At 37.8% G+C, this 24,817-nt stretch overlaps 1 protein-coding gene across 2 annotated transcripts in view; it reads left to right on the top strand.

Moving 5' to 3' along the window:
* Nucleotides 1–24,817, top strand: part of CDH23 (cadherin related 23) — a 1,802,240-nt gene that overhangs the window by 911,981 nt on the left and 865,442 nt on the right. For both annotated transcript variants that reach the window (XM_073685852.1, XM_073685853.1), the window contains exons 12-13: nt 5,967–6,116; nt 18,033–18,191. In XM_073685852.1, the coding sequence (XP_073541953.1) occupies nt 5,967–6,116; nt 18,033–18,191 (309 nt within the window). The remainder of the gene's footprint in view (nt 1–5,966; nt 6,117–18,032; nt 18,192–24,817) is intronic.

The following is a 24,817-nucleotide window of genomic DNA, read 5'->3' as shown; positions in this document are numbered from 1 at the left end:
GCACTCACTAAAGTGTCTAATGATCTACTAACAGCTAAATCTAATGATCACTACTCCCTGCTGATTCTACTGGATCTCTCTGCAGCATTCGAAGCTGTGGATTACAAGCCCCTGCTCACTATGCTCTGCTCTATTGGCCTCAAGGACACTGTTCTTTCTTAGTTCTTCTCCTACTTCTCTGACCGCTCTTTCACTGTGTCTTTTGTTGACTCCTCTTCCTCTCCCCTTCCCCTTATTGTCAGGGTTCCTCAAGGATCAGTCCTAAGCCCCCTTCTTTTCTCCTTATACATCACTCCTATTGGACAAACAATCAGTAGATTCGGTTTTCAGAACCATCTCTATGCTGATGAAGCCCAATTATACACCTCTTCTCCGGACATCACCTCTGCATTATTACAAAATACCAGTGATTGTCTTCTGCTGTGTCTAACATTATGTCCTCCCTCTATCTAAAACTGAATCTGTCAAAAACTGAACTACTCGTATTTCCTCCCTCCACTAACCTACCTATGCCCGATATTGCCATTTCCATTTGTGGCTCCACCATTACTCCCCAGCAACATGCCTGCTGTCTTGGGGTCATACTCGATTAAGATCTTTCCTTCACTCCTCAGATCAAATCACTCGCTCGCTCATACCATCTACACCTCAAAAATATCTCTAGAATTAGAACTTTTCTTACCTTTGACTCAGCAAAAACTCTTACTGTAGCTCTTATTCATTCTCGTCTGGACTATTGCAACTCTTTACTAAAGTCTCCCTCTTACTAAACTTTCACCTCTCCAATCCGTCCTGAACACAGCAGCCAGGATCATATTCCTCACCAACCACTACACCAATGCCTCTTCCCAGTGCCAGTCATTGCACTGGTTGCCCATCCAATACAGAGTTTAATATAAACTTCTCACTTTCACCCACAAAGCTCTCCATGGTTCAGCCCCACTCTACATCTCCTTCCTCGTCTCAGTCTACCACCCTACCCGTGCCCTCCATTCTGCTAATGACTTAAAACTAAAATCCTGGATTATCCGAACCTCCCACTCCCACAAGACTTCTCTTGTGTTGCGCCAATTCTTTGGAACGCACTACCAAGGACAATTCAATTAATTCCCAATACCCACAGTTTTAAGCATGCCCTAGAAACCCATTTCTTTAGACTGGCCTATCGCCTCAACATACTTATCTATCTGTCCTAGTCTGGCCCATATTAAAATTTTCTTTAAAATCATGTTCATACCATCCATGCGCTTAATAGCCTTAATAGCCTCTGCCTGTACTGTACACATACTGGCTGGCGACCAGTTCCTGTAGTGTTCCTGTAGTGTTATGTGCATACCCTATTTAGTATATTATGGCTGTATTATACAATATATATACATTTTACCTTATATGTCTCCTCTATTTCCTCATTGATTGTAAGCTTGCGAGCAGGGCCCTCACTCCTTTTAATATCTAAGTTATGTTTATTCTGTAACGTCTTTATTATCTGTACAAGTCCCCCCTAAATTTGTAAAGTGCTGCGGAATATGTTGGCGCTATAAAAATAAAAAATATTATTATTATTATTGGAGACCTCAGAATGTAACACACATTTTTTTAGGGTAACTGGAGCTTGGCAGTATAAAGATTTATGGCCACAATAAATTTATTGTGATTTAGATTTCTCTTTTGTTCATTCACTTAGCATTTTAGAAATTGATAAAACTGAACTATTAACACTTCTATTTTTGAAACCATTCTTACTTTGCAGCATTTTTTCCACACCTGCCTAAAACATTTGCAAAATACTGTATGTCAACTAATAAAACAGGTCTACCAAAAATTTTTACTCTGTGTGACAAACACAATTTGTGAAACAGACACAGATTTGTTTTTTTATTCAGAAATATCAGTGGCTTCCTTCTGCATAAGTGAAAAAATGTGTAGTTGAATTGCAGCAACATTATGACCACACTGATTAAGCAAGCAGCTGCCAGCTATGTATCTCTCCCTGACCCAGCTTCAGGGACACAGTGACACTCCTATCGCTCTCTGCCTATTAAATAATTCTTTTCTCTATTAGTTTATCCTCACTCATTTTCACTGCTGCTGTGTCACACACTGTCTGCATAGTTTCTTTAGTTTATTTTATGTACTATCTCTATTTGTAAGTTGTGACCTATGTCATTTTCTCACTTTCCAGATTCACCACAATATGGCTGCCCCACTTTCTGCTTCTGCTTTTTTACAGACCATGATAATCCCTTACGATTAATATGTGGTACACTTCGTGAAGTGATAGATGTAAGGCATTATGGGAAATACTGATCGGACATGTGTATGGTCATGTGATCTTTCTTTGGATGTAGCAATATTTTGAAATGTGTAAAATGGGGGTGGCCATTTGTTGCGAATCACCCAAAATGGATAGTATATTGTTTAAATTCGACCGCTTCAGCAAATTTCTAAAATTTCAACACCAAAATTTTTATATGATTAGAATTGATTTATTTATCTCTAACAATATTATAAGCTTTATTGATCTGTATGATTGATCTTCAGTGCCCTTATGTTATAAGCAAATTCTGCTAGAAATAAGTGATTCCAATTTTAGCAATTTAGCAATGCATTAGCATTTAGCAATGCATTCAGTAATGGTATGACTTCAGAAGACAATTTAGTTTGCATGTTGCTAGTAATTGTCTAAACAAGAAGAGTTACTAGAGAGCCAGTTGGGAGCATGAGAACATTATTTCTAAACCTTGTTCCCTCTTCTTGAAATAACTTTTTCACTATATCTTTGCTTTCTAACCTCTGTACATTTCTAACAGTTCACTGGAAGAGTTTGGAGCAAATGCAAAACTTCTCACCTGCTTCGTACGTTCACGCTCAGGCACTCACAGCCATTAGCGCTTCTTCGGGCATTTAACTCAAAGAAGTTTGTTCTGAGGGAAAATTGGAAAACCTGCCGTTATATTAGAAGGAACACTATGTTTAAAACCATTGAAACAAGATGTATTGGTCCACAAATTTCCTAGCTGTGATATGAGCACCATCTTTGCTCATTTTGATCGAAATAGCTGACTTTAAGTCTATTGTTTAAGAAAGGCTTTAGAGAGATGCTGACCTTTAAAATGTATTCTGTTACTTTGTACTTATTTATAGAAAATAGTACATATCACAGTATTGTACAACTATAACTGTATACTTATTAACCCCTTACTGACACCCATGACATTTTTTTATTTTTTGGTCAACATAGCAGTATCAAGGCTTGTTATTTTAGAGTAATAAGTTGGAACCATTTATTAAATAAAGTTGTAGTAAATAATCTCACCTTTTATTAAATAATGTATTAAAAATGGCACCATTTTTTAAATAATGTACTGGAAAACACACTCAAAGGTCTTTGTAGGGAGGAATAAAAAAAATAAAACAGTAATTTCCATTTTTTTTTTCTGTTTAATTTTTGGTGTTCACTGTATAGTAAAAATATATTAACTCTTCTTTTTATGTTTTAGCACTTTTAAATATAATTTTTGTTATCACCAGAAATGTTTTTATTTTACAATGATGGATCCCTGTGACAGCTTTTTTTTGTGTTGCAAGCTATAGAGTTCTTTTTATACATTTTCCTCAGGAGACGAGGAATAAAAAAAACTTAATATTTTAAAAGTTTGGACTTTTACCAATGTGATGATACTATGGTCATTTTTTTAGATATTTTTTGTATCATGAATGGGAAAAGTAGGGAATTTAAACTTTCATGTTTAGAACTTTTTAAATATATATATTTTTTAAACTTATTAGATCCACATCTGCTGTGACAAACCATCTGCACTGTTAATCACATTGCAAAATTCTGGAGGAGTAACAAATGACTTTCCACTCTTAACCCAATCCCAACAGGCTAACTGTTTAGGTGCTATAGTTGCTATTCCAGTATGCAAATCAAATATTAGCTGTCATGTGACAACCTCTCAAGCTGGCATTAAAGGTAGATCCTGACAGTGTGCATGTTGCACACTCTCAAGATTTGCAATCTGCAGCCACAAAAAGTGACTGCACAATTTATCAGTCCACAAAACCCCTTTTAATGATCCCCCCATTGAGCTTTAGTTTTGTATCATAATGATGTGTAATGCATTTTTTTTATGTTTCTTTGTACATTTGTGAAGAGAATGGATGGAACAAACACAAAGATGGATGAATGGATAAATGTACAGTACAGACCAAAAGTTTGGACACACCTTCTCATTTAAAGATTTTTCTGTATTTTCATGACTATGGAAATTATACATTCACACTGAAGGCATCAAAACTATGAATTAACACTGTGGAATTATATACTTAACAAAAAAATGTGAAACAACTGAAAATATGTCTTATATTCCAGGTTCTTCAAAGTAGCCAACTTTTGCTTTGATGACTGCTTTGCACACTTTTGCAATTCTCTTGATGAGCTTCAAGAGGTAGTCACCGGAAATGGTCTTCCAACAATCTTGAAGGAGTTCCCAGAGATGCTTAGCACTTGTGGGCCCCTTTGCCTCCACTCTGCGGTCCAGCTAACCCCAAACCATCTCGACTGGGTTCAGGTCTGGTGACTGTGGAGGCCAGGTCATCTGGCGTAGCACCCCATCACTCTCCTTCTTGGTCAAATAGCCCTTACACAGCCTGGAGGTGTGTTTTGGGTCATTGTCCTGTTGAAAAATAAATGATGGTCCTACTAAACGCAAACGGGATGGAAAAGCATGCCGCTGCAAGATGCTGTGTTAGCCATGCTGGTTCAGTATGCCTTTAATTTTGAATAAATCCCCAACAGTGTCACCAGCAAAGCACCCCCACACCATCACACCTCCTCCTCCATGCTTCACGGTGGGAACCAGGCATGTAGAGTCCATCTGTTCACCTTTTCTGCATCGCACAAAGACACTTTGGTTGGAACCAAAGATCTCAAATTTGAACTCATCAGACCAAAGCACAGATTTCCACCAGTCTAATGTCCATTCCTTGTGTTCTTTAGCCCAAACAAGTCTCTTCTGCTTGTTGCCTGTCCTTAGCAGTGGTTTCCTAGCAGCTATTTTACCATGAAGGCCTGCTGCACAAAGTCTCCTCTTAACAGTTGTTGAAAAGATGTGTCTGCTGCTAGAACTCTGTGTGGCATTGACCTGGTCTCTAATCTGAGCAGCTGTTAACCTGAGATTTCTGAGGCTGGTAACTCGGATAAACTTATCCTCAGGAGCAGAGGTGACTCTTGGTCTTCCTTTCCTGGGGCGGTCCTCATGTGAGCCAGTTTCTTTGTAGCGCTTGATGGTTTTTGCAACTGCACTTGGGGACACTTTCAAAGTTTTTCCAATTTTTCGCACTGAGTGACCTTCATTTCTTAAATTAATGATGGCCACTCGTTTTTCTTTACTTAGCTGCTTTTTTCTTGCCATAATACAAATTCTAACAATCTATTCAGTAGGACTATCAGCCTTGCATCCTCCAGACTTCTGCACAACACAACTGATGGTCCCAACCCCATTTATAAGGCAAGAAATCCCACTTATTAAACCTGACAGGGCACACCTGTGAAGTGAAAACCATTTCCGGTGACTACCTCTTGAAGCTCATCAAGAGAATGCCAAGAGTGTGCAAAGCAGTCATCAAAGCAAAAGGTGGCTACTTTGAAGAACCTAGAATATAAGATATATTTTCAGTTGTTTCACACTTTTTGTTAAGTATATAATTCCACATGTGTTAATTCATAGTTTTGATGCCTTCAGTGTGAATGTACAATTTTCATAGTCATGAAAATACAGAAAAATCTTTAAATGAGAAGGTGTGTCCAAACTTTTGGTCTGTACTGTATGTATGAATGATTTTTCAATATTATGCTTCATTAATCAATGTCTTGTATGTTGGTAATATTTTTTGTATTGGCATTTAATGTCTTGTGGTGGTCTATTATTTATTTATACTATTTATTATTTCTCATTAACCAGGGTGTCAACAGTGCCTTTGAAGTTTACCTTGTGGGAAACAACTCCAACCACTTTATCATTTCTCCAACTTCTGTCCAAGGAAAGGCTGATATCCGTGTGAGAGTTGCTGTACCCCTGGACTATGAGACAATACCACGCTATGAATTTTCAGTAAGATTTATTGTTTAATAAATAGTTTCATAATGGCTTTTATATAAATTAATATGTAGGACCGTTAAGAAGTATTTTATACGTACACTATTTTATGCTTGCTTTATTTTGAAGACCCTTCTAATATTTGTTCAGTAGACCTGACAAACAAGACAGTTTTCCTTACAATATTCACTTTTCAGCATTATATGAACTGACTTTTTTAACAATTCCATACACAACAGAGTCACACATGGCAGTTGCTATTAGACATGCTTACATATATTTGAAGAAAATATTAAATATAATTTAATATGAAATAAAAAAATATTAAATTCTCCATTTTTACTTGATTACTTGATTGTTGCTAGATATGTCAGCAACCGTTAACGATGAGTTAGTCCTATTTCTACTATTTTATTAAATAAGCTACATCTCATAATAAGAAAGCTGCTCATATAATTTATAAATATATGTACATGTTTCTGAGGTAAATAAAACTAGGAATCCAAAATAGTAAATAAAGAAGTAGGTAAAGAAATTGTAATTGGGGTCTGACATTTGTGCAGCCTTTTGTCCTAGTCTGGAATAACTACAGTACAATTGATTGCCTGCAATGCAGTTTTTTTCTGTTAAGGGGTATTCCCAATTTAAACATTTATGTAATATGCTCAGGATATTACATAAATGTCAGTTCAATGTGGAAAATAAGTTCTGTTTAAAATTAAAAAAAAAAAAAGGTAAACGTTGTCTAAACATAACAAATAATAATTTTATTTCTATAGCGCCAATATATTCTGCAGGACTTTACAATTCAGAGGGTATTAGCGCAAACAGTATCAGGCAAAGCAGAATAACACATACTAAAGTACAAGAGGAGTGAAGGTCCTGGTCACAAACTTACAATCTACTGTACAAAGAAGTAGTGGTGATACAAGAGAAAAAAAATTGCTTGTAATATACGGTCCAGTCAAAATTATAACGAATAAGGGAATTCATTTCAAGCTGCATGAACCAGTTACCAATCAGGTTCTGTATATGTTTATATAAAGTGCTAATAAGTGCATGGAAAGTGTGGAAACAGATGTTAGAAAGGACGAGATTTTAAGGAAAATGTAGGAAGGGAGAACTGAGAAAAGTTAGAATAGCAAGATAATCGGATAGGCAGGCGTAAAAAGATGTGGTTTTCAGATCGAGAAAGGGTTGTCCTATTAGTGGACAACTCTTTTAACTGGATTATCTGGGGTAGTACTTTCCAGAGGACTGGTGCAGCATAAGAAAAGTATTAAATGCAGGAGTAGAAGGTTCGGATAATGGAGAATGTTATATAATTTAATTTATAAAGCGCCAACATATTCCACAGGACTTTTACAATTCAGAGAGGACAAGTACATGCAATATCAGACGAAACAGAGTAACATGTGGTTCAACAATTCAAACAAGAAGAAATGTCTGTATGCTCTTTTGCTTCGTCCCCTGGCCAGGAGATGTGGTATGATTATTAGATTGATAGGAAATATATTGAGAAGCACTGCCTTATGTTTAATATTAATGAGTACATGGAGGTTTTAAGTCTAGGTATAACAAGGCGAACAAGCAAAGAAACCACTGACTGTTAATACAAAGAGTGGGGTCTCAAAATAAGCAGATTAATGATCACAGGTTACTGTCTTATCGCATAATGATAGTGATGTCAATAGTAGCTCTCAGAAAAAGATTCCTAAGTTTAGCTGTACCCGTGTGCTTGTTCTTCAAACTAATGTAAAGCTGGCATAGTTTTGCAGAGGTCTGAAGTGTTAAAAAGGACATGTTTGCTATCTGACAGAGAGGGCTGTAAAAGTTTTATAGAGCATAAATGCTTCTCTCGACCAACATCGCCATTACCTGCCGTCTGCTTGGGTTGTATTTTTTATAGCATCTTGCATTTCCCAGTCATAAATCCGCAGTGTTAGAATAAGTCTATAGCAGTTCCTTTTAGCAACTAAGGATAAAAGATCTGGTTTAAAACACCAATGAGAGGAATCTAAAAGAGAACTACAAGCTGTCGCTAGTTCAGACTATATTGCTGATAAGTAAAAAGTAGGACAAATATATGTATATATATTTATATATACATATATATTGAGAAAGAGGGAGACTGCTACTTGTTTTTTCTTCCAGTAATTTGCAAGTTTTACAATAAATTTGATAACACTTGTTCATACAGATTTACTGATATTTAAAGTTCAAAATTGCTGCTCAAGTTTCAGAGGATTCGCAACGTCTGACTGCCAAGTGCGCACTCCCTTATTATCGAGGGCAGTGTCAGCTTCCCACTTTTTAAATATCTACCAATGCAGAGAATTTGGAGCTATTTTTTTTATTTATTTCTATTATTTAAACCCCATCCTGATCATGTAATATTTTTAAAATCTGACATGTTTTATTATATATGGCAATAACTTTTTAATGCTTTTCCATGTACCAGTGAGTCCAGCATTGTTTCTTTTTGTTACACCTTGTATTTTATGGTCAAGGTAAATTTGGGTCTATATGATTTGCCTTTTTATATGAAAATATTAGAAATTTGATGATAATGTAGAAACATTTGCAATTTTTGAACTTTGAATTTTTATACCTTTAAAAACGGATAGTCATAATACACATTAATTTGCAGATATAAGACTATCCTTCCAGTTAATAGTGTTCCAATGCTGTTTGGCTGCCTTACTGAAAGCATGGCTACCATTTTCAATCTTAGGCTAGGTCCCACTATCAGTATTTGGTCAGTATTTGGTCATTATTTTTTCTCTGAAGTGGGAGCCAAAACCAGGAGTGGGTGATAAATGCAGAATTGGTGACTTGTTTGTATTATACCTTTTCTCTGATTGTTCCTCACCTGGTTTTGGCTCTCACTCCTGAGAAAAAATACTGACCGAATACTGGCTGAATACTGATAGTGGGGTCGTGGCCATAGATGTGCGCCTGGAGCAGGTTCAATCACCCCTCATTGCATTGTGAGTAGCAGCTGTAAAATTGACCTGACATTTTGATTGGCAGCTCACCCTGCGAAGATGCGCTGTGGAATGAGCTGTCAATCAAAGTGCCTAAGCATGCTTCAAGCCGCCGTTCATAATACTGTGAGCGGTGACTGAAACCACTTTGGACACGCCTCTGACTGAAGATCGGTGGCTGCTAGGAGGAGGTAAGTTCACTTTTTCCCAATTTCTGCGCTTTTGTAATACAGCAAAACAACAATGGAATGCTATTAACCAGCAGATAAACCCTAAATCTGCAGGTTAATAGTATTTGGGGACATGACAGATTCCCTTTAGCAGCATTTTTTCATTTTTATCAATGAAATTTACAAAACCTACTTTTTTAAGGACCACTTCATATATGTGAAAATGAAAAATCTAATTTTTCCAGCAGAAATCCCCCATGTCAAAAAGGTGATAAAAATAGATAGGAACCAAGTCAAATAAGTGAATCAAAATTATTAGTTTTTGTAATTTTCTTATTGAGAAACTTATCCATTTTCACTTATATGTGAGAGACAACAGCATCTGAACCTTTAGGCAAGGGCTACATGGGAAATGTGATCCTCTACACTGACATTGTAGTGACATTTTGCAACATTGGACGATTTCCTATGGTGTAACATTGCATCCTGCAACATACTGCAATAAAGAGTCGCATTTGTTTACAAATTTATTCTAATTTCTGTCATTGGTAGCAAGTCGCACTTGACATGTGCATGTGACTTGTCTATAACTATCTGTTTAATTTACAGCAAAATGAAAGCACTAAAATAGTCACGTGACATAAAATCGGAGATAAGTTGCACATATGTTTTTGTCATGCAACTTTTCAGAGAATTGCTGTCGAGTGACACATGCCACTGTGTGGCCCTAGCTTTGGGATTACCAGATAATTTGAAAGTGAAATGGAGTCTGGTGTTTTCAATCAATGGGATGACAATCAGTTGTTAGTGGGCAACCTGTTTTATTTAAAAACATAGGCTCTATTAAAGTCCGAACTCCACAGACTTGTTAAAAATATAGCTATTTTCCCCACCGTAGTTCTCAAAATATGATGATGCAAATTTAAAAAAAAAAAACAACATTTGTTTGTGATTTAAGCGATTTTTTAAGTGTAGAAAGTACCAGACATAAAAAACTATATATATTGGTGCATGAAAGTTTGGGAACCGTTCAAATTTGTTTCATATTTTTACATACATTTTAGTATTCTTTCTGCTTGCTTCAGGACTTTGACTTTGCCATTCTAAAATTTTAACTTTATTCTTCTTTAACCATTATGTCTGTGTAATTTGCCAAATACTTATCTTCCACCAAAATTTTAAAACAATTTCTTTCCAAATCAGACAATGTGATTTTCAGGATTTGTTTTCTCATTTTGTGTCTCATAGTTGAGGTCTACCTATGTTGTCAATTACAGGCCTCTCTCATCTTTTTAAGTGGTAGAACTTGCACAATTGGTGGCTGACTAAATACTTTTTTTCCCCAAGGTATATGAAATTTTTTTTCAAAGCTTCTCCTACCCTTTTGCAATGTTTAAAACGGACAGCAAAACAAGCACATGGATTAAACATAGATGGCATCTGTATGCTGTCATTGATTTTTCATGGAACCATGAAAAATCACTTGTATAGATAATTGTCATCTGTTACTCGGATCAAAAACGGACATGTTTCTTCTTTTGTGGGCAAAAAAACACGGACATATGAACAGCATCACAGAATATGATTGAGATGTGGTGTATCCATGAAAAACACTAATAGAACGCACAAATGATTCAAGTACAATGAATGAGGCCTCAGGATGAGTGAATAGTTTCATATTTAAATGAAGAAGGGAAGACAGAGTAGTATAGTACAGTGTATCTTATTAAGGCTTCATTCAGACGTTAGTGATTTTTCACATATTTAACAAAAAATTATACAAGTCGTATCAGTATTTGGTCAGTGCATCAGTTTTTACCATCAGTGTTTCATCACTGATTTTAATGCATGAAAAAATAAATGATAAAGCTTCTCCTGTACATTGAAATGTTAATCACAGAACGCACATAGATTACACACTCATACAATCTGTGTTCTGACCGTGATTTTCACAGACCCGTAGACTTGTGTGGGTTATTTTCATCTATAAACAATAGATATAAACAATGGATATGTAATTTTTTTGTCCGAACACATGGTTAGTAAAAAAACATGGATACGTATGTGAACGGCCTCATAGACTATAATGTATTTGTCTTCCATCAAAACCACGAAAAACAGACATCTGAATGAGGCCGAACAGGCTGCGACTCTTCCCTTTTAGGCTATGTTCACACATCATGTTTTTTTCAGTGCGATTTTTCTGCAGCAAAACCTGATCCCTTGCCAGGAGGTTGTTCAGGATTTTTGTTGCTGTTTTCTTGCTTTTTTGGCTTTTTTTTTTGGTGCGTTTTTTCAGCATTTTTTTCACTGCCCTTTTGTCTCTGTTAGGCATGTACATAAAGTTCAGTGAAAAAAAATCTTATTCTGGTTTAGGCGAAAAAAACGCTGAAAAAACACTGAAAACTTGACACCTGAGTTTTTGGTGCATTTTTTTCAGCGTTTTTCACCACCCATTACTTCCAATGGGTGTAAAAACGCTGAAAAAACACTGAAAGAAGTGACATGCTCTATTTTGCAAAACACCATGCAAAGCACAAAATCCTGAACAAAAAAAAACATGATGTGTGCATGAGATTTCTGAAATCTCATAGACTTTGCTGGTACTGAATAACGCAGCTGAAAATTTGCATCAAAAAACGCATCAAAAAATGCTGAAAAAAACATAATGTGTGAACAAAGCCTACGAGTGTCATCAAGAATATGGTATGTATCCCATATATACAGAGTGCAACTCATTTCATTTTGTGAAGCCAGACTGCATTTCATAACCATTGAATACATATTTTGCAATTGCAAGGCTCAGTAAATGAAGAATTTTTTGCTGTTTAGTCTAGACCTAATTAGTTCCGGTAACTTTGAAATTAATTATTAGGCCACATTCACACGTTGAGTATTTGGTCAGTATTTTACATCCGTATTTATAAGCCAAAATCAGGAATGGGTGAAAAATGAAGAAGTGGTGACGTGTTTCTATCATACTTTTCCTCTGATTGTTCCACTCTTGGTTTTGGCTTACAAATACTGATGTAAAATACTGATCAAATACAACCCCTGGCAAAAATTATGGAATCAGAGGATGTTTATTCAAAGCTGATCTGGCAACAGCAATCAGAGAAAGTTGGAGCCAGATTGATGAAGAGAACTGTTTGTCACTCATTAAGTCCGTGCCTCAGAGACTGCAAGCTGTTATTAAAGCCAGAGGGGGTGCAACAAAATACTAGTGATATATTGGAGTGCTCTTTTGTGTGTTTGTTTTTCATGATTCCATAATTTTTTCCTCAGAATTGAGTGATTCCATAATTTTTTCCCTCTGCTTGGTCTGAAAAATTACCCTTACTGAGTACCACATTTTTAATCTTGATTTCTTTTAGTGTTTCTTAAAGCCCTAAACTTGCCATTTGAAATGACTTTAGTTTTGTGCCATGTCTGTGATCTGCTTTTTTTTCAACAACATTAAACAACTGAATGAACATCCTCTGAGCCCGATGATTTCATATTTTTTGCCAGGGGTTGTACTGAATATGTGAATGTGGCCTCAGAGAAACAGTTGCAAAGGCAATAGAATGAGATTTATATTTATTAAATAAATCCTATAAAAATACATTAAAAGAGGGATATAGATTAGATAAAGAGACATCATTACAGTTGTGCAACCATAAGAAAAATAGTACTGGTAGGTAGACTGCTATATAAAATATTGCCACATCTGCTAAGACCATACCATGCAAAAATCAAATAGATATTGTATATCAGGTATAAATAGCAGCAATGAAACTATAACAGGAAGAATGCAATCCAAAACATCAAAAGTGCAATGCAGCACAGCCCAAATAGTTTTTTCTTTTAATATAGATTTTTGACTATCTGGAAATTAATAATAAATTTCACGTATTAGATTTGAACAATTAAATATTTATTCTGGAAAAAGGCACCACATGACAATTCATAAAAACATGTAAGACAATTTAAAAAGACAAAAGTAAAAAAAGGGGGAGGCAAGGAGACATCTGCAGCATATATCAGTAAATGTAAAGTGCTAGATCAGAAATCACCCTATGTAAACAATATAGAAGTATATAAAGTGGAAATGCTTATTAGGTATTGAATGTAAGCTGCATAGCAGTATATTCAAGCCCTCCAGTGGGGGGCGGCGTGGATACATTCTCAGCATGACTCAAAGTCAGTAATCTCTCCTTGTTTGCACCTTTTGTGCCACTTCTCACTCTCATAGGCACATCATTGTATGCATTTGGTGATACAGTTGTGCTCAAAAGTTTACATACCTCGGCAGAATTTTTCATTTCTTGGCCTTGTTTCAGAGAATATGAATGATAACAAAAAAACTTTTTCTCCACTCATGGTTATTGGTTGGGTGAAGCCATTTATAGTCAAACTACTCTGCTTTCTCTTTTTAAATCTTAATGACAACCAAAAACATTCAAATGACCCTATTCAAAAGTTCACATACTCTGGTGATTTTGGTCTGATAATATGAACAGAATTTGACATAATTGGGTTTGAATGGCTATTAAAGGTAACATCCTCACCTGTGACCTGTTTTCATGTAATCAGTGTGTGTGCATAAAAGCTGAGTGAGTTTCTGGGATCCAGACAGACTCTTGCATCTTTCATCCAGCCACTGAAGTTTCTGGATTGTGAGTCATGGGGAAAGCAAAAGAATTGTCAACGGATCTACGGGAAAAGGTAGTTGAACTGTATAACACAGGAAAGGGATGCAAAAAAATATCCAAGAAATTGATAATCCCAGTCAGCAGCATTCAAACTGTGATTAACAAATGGAAAATCAGGGGCTCTGTAAAAACCCAACCACAGTCAGGTAGACCATCAAAAATTTCGGCCACAACTGCCAGGAAAATTGTTCGGGATGCAAAGAAAAACCCACAAATAACATCAGCTGAAATTCAGGACTCTCTGAAAACTAGCGGTGTGGCTGTTTCAAGATGCACAATAAGGAGGCACTTGAAGAAAAATGGGCTGCATGGTCGAGTCGCTAGAAGAAAGCCATTACTGCGCAAATGCCACAAAGTATCTCGCCTACAATACACCAAACAGCACAGAAACAAGCCTCAAAACTTCTGGAACAAGGTAATTTCGAGTGATGAGACCAAAATTGAACTTTTTGGCCACAACCATAAACGTTATATTTGGAGAGAGGTGAACAAGGCCTATGATGAAACGAACACCATTCCTACAGTAAAGCATGGAGATGGATCGCTTATGTTTTGGGGATGTGTGATCTACAAAGGCACCAGAAACTTGGTAAAAGTTGAAGGAAAGATGAATGCAGCGTGTTATCAGCAAATACTGGAGGCAAATTTGCACTCATCAGCCCGGAAGATACGCAAGGGACGTACTTGGACATTCCAACATGACAACGATCCAAAACACAAGGCCAAGTCGACCTGTCATTGGCTAGAGCAGAACAAAGTGAAGGTTCTGGAGTGGCCATCTCAGTCTCCTGACTAGAGATGAGCGGTGTTCGACTAGAACTGTTCGCCAATCTCAAATTCGAGCTGTTCTGGGCGGTGTTCGAGTTGTTCGATGAACCTGAACGATTTGCAAAAAATTCAGCTGTTCGAGGTTATGTTCGATAACTGTTCGTGCACCAAAAGAGTGTCCTGCATGTCTGGCGCTACTTAGAGCACCAATCATGCAGGGATTGTTTGCCACTCACTGTAATGCCACAGCCATGGTGGTTGTGGCATTACAGTGATTGCCAAATCGATGGGAACAGTGCTCACAGTGAAACATGGCAGAACGCTGCCATCCAGCTTGCCATGCCGCAGACACTGAGAAGCGCAGGCATGCTTGTGCCTGCGCTCTGCAGTGTCTATGAAGGATGGCATGCTGGATGGCAGCGCTCAGCTGTGATCCAGCCTGTCATCTCAATGCCATCCCAGCATGGGAGAATTCTCCTGCTCAAGCGCTGAGCGCTGAGAATTTTCCCACGCTGTCAGTGACGTGCATGAGGTGAGCTCAGCTCACATGAGCTGAGTTCATTGGACATGAACTCGGCTCATGTGGATGCCGTCACAGCGAGACACTGAGGAGCGCAAGCATGCCTGCGCTTCTCAGTGTCTGCGGCATGGCAAGCTGGATGGCAGCGTTCTGCTGCGGTCCAGCCTGTCATATCAATGTAGCAGAGCTGAAGCTGTCGTGGGAACCATGGAAAGGTAAGGATGATGTTGATTTATAATGTTACTTTTATTGCAGGAGATCGTTGGCTTCAGCTGGAATGGGCGTGATGATAAGTATGGTTTAATTTAGAACAATAAAGAATTGTGTCTTTATTTCAATTAAAGGACTTTATTCTGGGTGTTTGTGTTTTTTTGTAACTTTGACTATGGGGTTAGTAATGGGGGTGTCTTATAGACGCCTCTCCATTACTAACCTGGGCTTGATGTCAGCTGGCATTATAAGCTGACATCAACCCCAGCCCTATTAGCCCACTGCCACCGCTACAGGGCAGTGGGAAGAGCGAGGCTAAGTGCCAGAATTGGCGCACCCTATGGATGCGCCATTTCTGGGGAGGCTGACGGCTGGTGTTTCTAGCCTGGGAGGGGGCCAATATTCATGGCACCCTTCCTGGGCTATTAATATCAGTCCCCAGCTGTCTGCCTAGCCTTTGCTAGCTATTAAAATAGGGGGGACCCCACATCATTTTTTTGGGGGTCCCCCATTTTAATAGCTAGTAAAGGCTAGGTATTCAACTGGGGGCTGATATTAGTAGCCTGAGAAGCTCCGTGGGTATTACCCCCTTCCCAGGCTTCAAACATCTGCCCCAGCCGTCTGCTTAACCTCCGCTAGAGACTAAAGTTACGGGGAACCCCACGCCAATTTTTTTTTTAATAAATCCTTTATTTTAACATTAAATGACAAGTACAGTAATCAACACTATCACTGTACTTCTTATAAATGTGACTGACATGTTTCTATCTATCTAATCTATGTGTGATGCTCTATTCTTTCTGTTATAAATTGTCGGGTACCACTGCTGAATTGCCGGCCGGCTTTTTTAAAGAGACGGTGCATGAAGACACTAATATTTTTTTTAATAAATCCTTTAACACTAAATGACAAGTACAGGAACCAACACTGTCACTGTACTTCTTATATATGTGACTGACATCTTTCTATCTATCTAATCTATGTGTGATGCTCTATTCTTTCTGTTATAAATTGTCGGGTACCACTGCTGAATTGCCGGCCGGCTTTTTTAAAGAGACGGTGCATGAAAACAGTAATATTTTTTTTAATAAATCCTTTAACACTAGATGACAAGTACAGTAACCAACACTGTCACTGTACTTCTTATATATGTGACTGACATGTTTATATCTATCTAATCAATGTGTGATGCTCTATTCGTTCTTGTCTAAATTGTCGGGTACCGGTGTATGCCGCTGCAGAATTGCCGGCCGACTTTTTTAAAGAGAGTGTCTTCTGAGCAGTTTGTCAGCTTTTGGACACCTTTGAAGGTGTTTTCTATGTGTTTCTATTTGTTTTTGTTTGCCTGCCATTGGTTTTAATGGTGTTCGACGGTGTTCTAAGGTGTTCGATGAACAGTTCGACGAACAGTTCCTTGAACATCCCGGTGTTCGATGAACCGAACCGAACCCGAACTCTATGGGGGTGGCTCAACACTACTCCTGAACTCAATATCATTGAGCCACTCTGGGGAGATCTCAAGCCCGCAGTTCATGCTAGACAGCCCAGGAAATTACAGGAACTGGAGGCTTTTTGCCAAGAAGAATGGGCAGCTTTACCATCTGTGAAAATAAAGAACCTCATACACAACTACTACAAAAGACTTCAAGCTGCCATTCATGTTAGAGGGGGCTATACATGGTATTAAGAACTGGGGTATGTGATCTTTTGATCAGGGTCATTTGGATGTTTTTGGTTGTCATTAAGATTTAAAAAGAGAAAGCACAGTAGTTTGACAATAAATGGCTTCACCCAACCAATAACTATGAGTGGAGAAAAAGTTTTTTTGTTATCATTCATATTCTCTGAATCAAGGCCGAGAAAGGAAATATTCTGCCGGGGTATGTAAACTTTTGAGCACAACTGTACATGCTGCTGATGTCTCCTTGCGTCCCCCTTTTTTTACTTTTGTCTTTTTAAATTGTCTTACATGTTTTTTATGATGTCATGTGGTGTCTTTTCAATAATAAATAATTGTTCAAATCTAATAAGTGAAATGTATTAATTCCCAGATAGTTTTTTCTTTTAATATAAATAGCAGCAAGTATAATTAGTCAATACCCAACCTCTGTAATGATGTCCCCTATCGAAAAGTGATGTAATTATTACAGTGTAGGTAATGACTACTAAAGCACTTTTCATATCACTTTTTACTTTATGTTCAGTGGCTTTGTCGTATCTTACATCCAAACCCCTGCAAAACGGGATTTGGGCATATGCACTGACGGGGCTATCGATAGTTATGATGCCAGATGGAGTCCGTGCTCTCAGTCATACATCATATTTATACCTAGTTGACGCTGACCGCACATAGTGTACTTCTAAAGTGCGTCACTTCTGGCATCACTAAGTTGAGAATTTATTCTGATAGGTGTCCAACCCTTATATCTGTACCTTCTCTATAAAGCCGTCACAATGTAACGACATTGTAGTCCCTCAGAAGGGTTAATTATAAAGTAGGCAGGAAATGCTTTATATTTATGGTTTTCTTTCTTGCGATTACTTTATTCCTACAAGAGTGTAACAAAGTTTCTATTTTGCAGCTGTTTGCAAATGAAAGCGTCTTGGATCATGTGGGATTTTCCCAGGTGAAAATTAACCTGATCAACGAAAATGATAACCGTCCTATCTTCAGCCAAGCGCTCTACAACATCACTTTGTATGAGAATGTTACTGTGGGAACCACGATCCTCCGAGTTTCCGTGAGTGACATTTTATACATTACGTTCCAGGTTATTGTGTTACTGTTTCCTTAGTTTCGGTCCTCACATGAATTCTGCCTGTGAGGTTACAATTCTTAACCAGGTTTTATAAGAATCAGAAATTTCAGGCATGAATTACAAAGTGCTAGCTTGTTACACAACAACTTATAACCAAGTTTCAGCTTGCGATATTCACTCTTTCCTTCACTTTTTAATTTTTTTTTTGCCAGTTACAAATAGAATAGGTAAGATGATATTATCATGCTTATCCTCAGTAGCATAAATCATATTTCTGCAGTGTAGTGTGCCATATATAGGAAAGATACAGAACATTCTTGACAATATTAGGAATCTCGAAACACTGAAAAACAAGTATAAAATATATTTTTCACATTTTCTCTTTAAACTGTAAATCTCCTGCCGTATAAATGTGTAGATATATAGATGTGTAATTGTGATAGTAAGACTTGGTGCTGACATTGAGGGATGGATTTAAGTACCTGACTGAATGTCATTTTAAGCCATTTATATTTGACAAATAGTGTGGGTACATCTAGGTGGATGAAATCCAAAAGCATCGAAGTTGCTTTTTTTCTAGTGTAGGAATTGATTTCATACATTGGCTTACATGCAGAGAACTGTAAAATAGAAAAATAGCTCTTCCTGATGTTATATTTCTAAAGGCTGATCCACAGTTTTGACGCGTTGTATTAGCTTGGACTTGACTACACGTAGCACAATGAGGCTGTGGTACATTTTTCCTAACACCATGTAGGTATCTTATATAGCCAGATGAAATTGAAAGCTGAAACCTTCAATCCAGGGACAACATTATATTTCTCAGAAAAAAGCCCTGTCCTAACTATAATAAGTGGAATTATGACTGTAGTTCCCTTCAGATAAGTAATACATCGGGGTATGTTGAGAAAAGAGTAACATTTAGGAAGTCATTTCTAGTTGCCCTTATGGTACCCACTACTGCCAGGATAAGTGAAACTTTGAAAACTGTTTGTTAAAACAAAGCAACTTTATAAAAACAGCAACTTTTGAATTTATTTATTAAAAGTCCCCTTATCGACAAATGACGTACCAGTACATCATAGGCTGTCTCCCTAACTTTGTTTCAGGCTCACTCGCTGAGCTTGCATCTTTCCCAGCACATGATGGCTGATTAAATCAGCCATCACGTGTGTCCAACAGCTTTGGGTGGAGCTCTGCCCGTGGCTGTTAATTTGTTAAACCCCATTGTCGATTGGTTGTCATGTCAGCCGGGAGTCTGCCTGCCCTCTGCCTGTCATTACAATCCTCCTGTGAAAGCCAGCGTTTAGCTGCCATTCATAGGAGATCATGATTTTCACTGTACATAGCAGTGCTAATGCTCTATGTATACTACAAGTGATCAGATGATCACCACTTCAAGTCCCCTTCAATAGGGGACTATTGAATACAGTAAAAAGTAAAAAGAAATGTTTTTAAAAACATAAAAAAAAGAAGTTCAAATCACCCCCCTTTTGCCTCATTACCAGTAAAACAATTAAAAAATATATAAAATACACATATTTGGTATCACTGAATTTGTAAAAGTCTGATCTATCAAAATATTAAAATAAATTAATCCGATCGGTAAACAGCGTAATGAGAAAAAAAAAGTCGAAATTCCAGAATTATGGGTTTTTTGGCCACCGCAACATAATAATATTTTTTTATTTCTATAGCGCCATCAACATTGCAATAAAATGCAATAAGATGAGATCAAAACATAATATCTACCCCAAAATGGTATCAATAAAAACATATTCTCAGGGCGCAAAAAATAAGCCCTCACATAGCCCCATATCCCGAAAAATGAAAACGTTACGAGTTTCGAAAAATGGCGACATAAGAAAGGGTTGTTTTTGTTTTTTTTTACGAATTTCCAAATTTCATAAAAAACTATGTATGTTTGCTATCTGCGTACTCATACTGATTTGGGTAATTATATTGCCAGGTCAGTTTTACCACATAGTGAGCATGGTAAATAAAAAAAAACCAAAACAATTGTGAAATTGCGCTTTTTCTGCAATATCAATGCACTTGTAATTTTTCTCTTGCTTTCCAGTGTATCAAATGATAAAATGAATGTTCAAATGATAAAATGAATGTTGTTATTCAAAAATAAAACTTGTCCCACAAAAAACAAGCCCTCATACAGCTATAATGACGGGGAAAAAAAACGTTATGGCTCTAAGAAAAAGGGGAGGAAATAAACAAAAAGCAGAAAATCACCTGTGAGTGAAGGGGTCAGTAGTGTTAGCAGGCATGACAGGTTTACTTTAAATTTATCTGGACTTTTGAATTAATGAGGGATTCACAGGTAATTTTAACGAAAAATCTTCAACAATAGACTTTGCTTCACAATGTATTTTGTATCAATTTCAATCTGAAAAAATCTGCAACAAATTCTTGCACTTTTTACAGCAGAAAAATAATTATAAATGTAAAACATCTGACTTATGTATGTTCACATCTGATCTACATGGCTGGTACTGTAATCCACTACAGATTTTCTGTGCACAAACCACCCAGGAAAACCTGCAGCATTTCTGATGTTTGTGAATGTACCCTATACATAGGAAAATAAGCGAGGCAATGAATAATTAGGTCTGACGATAGATAGGCAGCAACCCTCAGTGTTTCCAGCAGATGTTTAGCAAATCAGGATGATCCAGCACCAAAAGATGAGTCATTTTTAATATCAGTTTTCAGATTTAACTCTTAGAATTTGAAAAATTCCTTAAAATACTGTTTTTTTTGTTCTATTGTATGTCGATCTTCAAAAAGGTCACAGAATTGGTCAAATGTTAAAAAACATAACTAGATGGTACTTGCTTAAAGCTAATTTCACACATGCAGTTATTGAGCTGTGTAAATGACCTTACTGCTTTTAACCTAGTTTTCTTATTCCTATGAATTTTTCAACTGTAGTTTTTCTCATAGCTGGAAATGTAATTTAACCTTGTGATATATCACATTACCACACTAATGGAGAAAATGTCCACCTCAAAGCATGGTCATTCAAACCTGCATCATGTAGTAAATCATCATTTCATATTTATGAACCTGTTTATACCATAAAAAGATATTTCTCAGGCCTGTAAATGGGGTTACAATAAAAAGTGACAAATGACAATTGCTGAGCAAAAATGAGAGTGTTGTGCTAGTGAAATTCAGAGGGAAATTGTTTGGCCCCCATATAGACCGTCCATGATGTTTTGTATCGGTTATCATTATGTGGTCATTACTCCTTGAACATTGCTTTATTTTACTAAATGACAGCACCTTATCAACAACAACAAATAAATGTAAGGCAAAAGATCAATTTTAGAATACAAATACAGTATGCAAAAAAATTCATGGCACTGGCTTTAAACTGGTGGAAAGGTTCATATATCTAAAATTGTTTCTAGAATTCAATTTTAACATTACTTTAAGTTACCATTAATAAAATTATATGTAAAAAAATTAGGGGACATTTATAAAGTATTGCTGCCATGATCTAGTAGCCTAGCCTCATCTTCACCCTTTTTATCTTTGAAATTTTGCTGTGGTTGTTGTTGGGCCTGTATAGTTATTTATTTTGTTGTTGTGCTGTTTTCTTATGCAAATGCTATGGCTGTACTTTAAAATAACTGTATATTTTATTAAGGGTTTATTAGATGATGTCATAACTTCATGCAGAATTTAGGTGGCAAGACACGTATGAATTGTGAAGTGCACAACTCCGGGCTTGTAACTGCCCTCAGCAGTTGCACGCTGTAAATTCAAACATCACTGCTGAGTCTGGTGATTGCTTGCAGTGGTCACATGAATGATTTATGGGAAGATATCACTGCAGAAGCAGTGGGGACCTGTATGTAAGGTATTATTGGACAAAGACAGAAGGGCCCCTGTGTAACAACAATATATGTGTAGCACTATTGCCGGCACCCTTGCATGGTGTCCCCTACTCCTTACATGCAGGGACACCAGATTACTCACTGCCCTGGTCCTCAACGCAGTCCCCCGGCGTGCCCCTGCCTTCAGCTTCTGGGTAGGCACACTGCACTCTGTTCCGGCAGTACACCTAGTGCGGCACGCTCTCCCCTACTCTTAAATGTTACAGAGAGCATATTTGCTAAATGCTCCCAGCTAACAGCATTTAGTTAAAGTCCTCACCTGCAAGGTGACTCCCAGCTAATACCTGAGAGACATCTTGTATAAAAGGCACCCTCCCCAATAGGGAGGTGCCTGAGCAACCCCTATAGTCCGGGGGTTGGTTTGTATGCAATTGTATGTTACCAGGAGCCTCATCCCTAGCCTGTTATGTTATCCCATATCCCATGCCCCATTAGTCTGCCATAGTTAGTCTTTGTTACCCATGACTGCTTCGGCGGTGTCCGAATCCCGAAACTGCGTCTGCGGTACCTGTACCCCGTGGCCACATCGGAGGTACCTTTCTGCCACTCTGGTGGCTGAATACCCAGGCCAGAACTCTGAACCTTTCCCTGTGGCCGTTCTGTCAGCTTAGCCTGTACCTGTCCCAGTGGCCGTCCTGTCGACACAGTCTGAACTTGTTCCAAGATGGCCATCCAGCCCTATTGAGAATCTGAAGTAACATCTCTGCCCTTTGGGGTCAGCAGCTAAAGCCGGTCGCTGCCCTGGTGTGGAACCTAGCAGCTATCTGCCGCACAAGCTTGACCTCACCACTAAAAGCTCCAGTGAACACCAAGGTAACTGCTTAGCCACGCCCCTTTAGGGTAGGTCTGGTTTGTGGCACAGTGGGTCCACGAACCACGTGTGCCACCAAGGAGCGTAACAATATGCACCCTTTGCAATCCAATAGCTCATCATAATGCACAATTCCACTTGTTTGGAGGTTGAAATGGGACCCCTTCACCCATTTGGTTTGTGCATGTACATTTAACTTTATCCAATAATATGGATAAAATGATTCTAGACAGACAGACTAGTTTACCCATGTATGATGGAAAAATACAGGTGAACACCAACAACAGTTCAAAAAGATTTTTCTCTCTCTGAGGCATGCAAGCTTAGTAAGCATACATAGTCTTTAATAGGCAAATGCCTTGAAAAGAGGTAGATAGTTGGTATACATCATTGAGCTGACACAACACTTTATTTGTACTAACAACAGTCTGCTGGCAATCATATCAGCAGCACCTCTGTCACTCAGTTTCTATATGTTTTACAATGCAGTACAGCACAGACTTACTGTGATGATTACACCTCCTTCTTTTGGTTACCTTGGTTATCAAAAGGTTGATACCTAAAATGAGAACAATGGGGATAGGGGAAAATATATGTATGTGTGTTAAGAATTGGCTCAGTGATAGGAAACAAAGGGTGGTTATTAATGGAAAACACTCAGACTCAGTTAACAGTGGGGTACCACAAGGGTCAGTATTAGGCCCCCTTCTTTTTAACATATTTATTAATGACCTTGTAGGGGGCATACGGAGTAATATTTCAATATTTGCAGATGACACTAAACTCTGCAGGGTAATCAATACAGAGGAGGACAATTTTATATTACAGGAGGGTCTATGTAAACTAGAAGCTGGGGCTGATAAATGGCAAATGAGCTTTAATGGGGATAAATGAAAGGTAATGCACTTGGGTAGAGGAAATAACATGTATAATTATATGCTTAATTGTAAAACACTGGGCAAAACTATAACTGAAAAAGACCTGGGTGTATTGGTGGATGACAAGCTCACGTTTAGTGGCCAGTGTCAGGCAGCTGCTGCAAAGGCAAATAAAATAATGGGATGCATTAAAAGAGGCATAGATGCTCATGAGGAGAATATAATTTTACCTCTAAACAAGTCACTAGTGCGACCACACTTAGAATACTGTGTACAGTTCTGGTCTCCGGTGTATAAGAAAGACATAGCTGAACTAGAGAGGGTGCAGAGAAGAGCGACCAAGGTTATTAGAGGACTGGGGGGTCTGCAATACCAAGACAGGTTGTTACATTTGGGGTTATTTACTGTGGAAAAACAAAGCCTTAGGGGTGATCTTATTACTATGTGCAAGTATATGAGGGGACAGTACAAAGACCTTTCTACTGATCTTTTTACTCTGAGGCCAGAGACGGGGACAAGGGGGCATTTTCTACATCTGGAGGAAAGAAGGTTTAATCATAATCACAGATCAGGATTCTTTACTGTAAGAGCAGTGAGACTATGGAACTCTCTGCCGCATGATGTTGTAATGAGTGATTCACTACTAAAATTTAAGAAGGGCATGGATGCCTTTCTTGAAAAGTACAATATTACAGGTTATAAATACTAGATTCCTTGATAGGGCGTTGATCCAGGGAACTTGTCTGATTGTTGTATGGAGTCGGGAAGGAATTTTTTTCCCCAATGTGGAGCTTAGTGTTGCTACATGTTTTTTTTTTGCCTTCCTCTGGATCAACATGTTAGGCTATGGGTTGAACTAGATGGACTTAGTCTTCCTTCAACCTTAAAAACTATGTTACTATGTTACCTCTCTAAGGTACAATGCCCTTCAGTAATTCTTATCTGGCAACTTGAGAAATCATGCAGCCTATTTACACAGCTACTTCATTACAGTCTCTATAG

The sequence above is a fragment of the Phyllobates terribilis genome, unplaced genomic scaffold, assembly GCF_046119375.1.
Source record: "Phyllobates terribilis strain yellow unplaced genomic scaffold, ASM4611937v1 Scaffold_5__5_contigs__length_657084704, whole genome shotgun sequence".
Classification (NCBI taxonomy): Eukaryota; Metazoa; Chordata; class Amphibia; order Anura; family Dendrobatidae; genus Phyllobates; species Phyllobates terribilis.
This window is presented reverse-complemented; position numbering and strand designations above follow the sequence as displayed.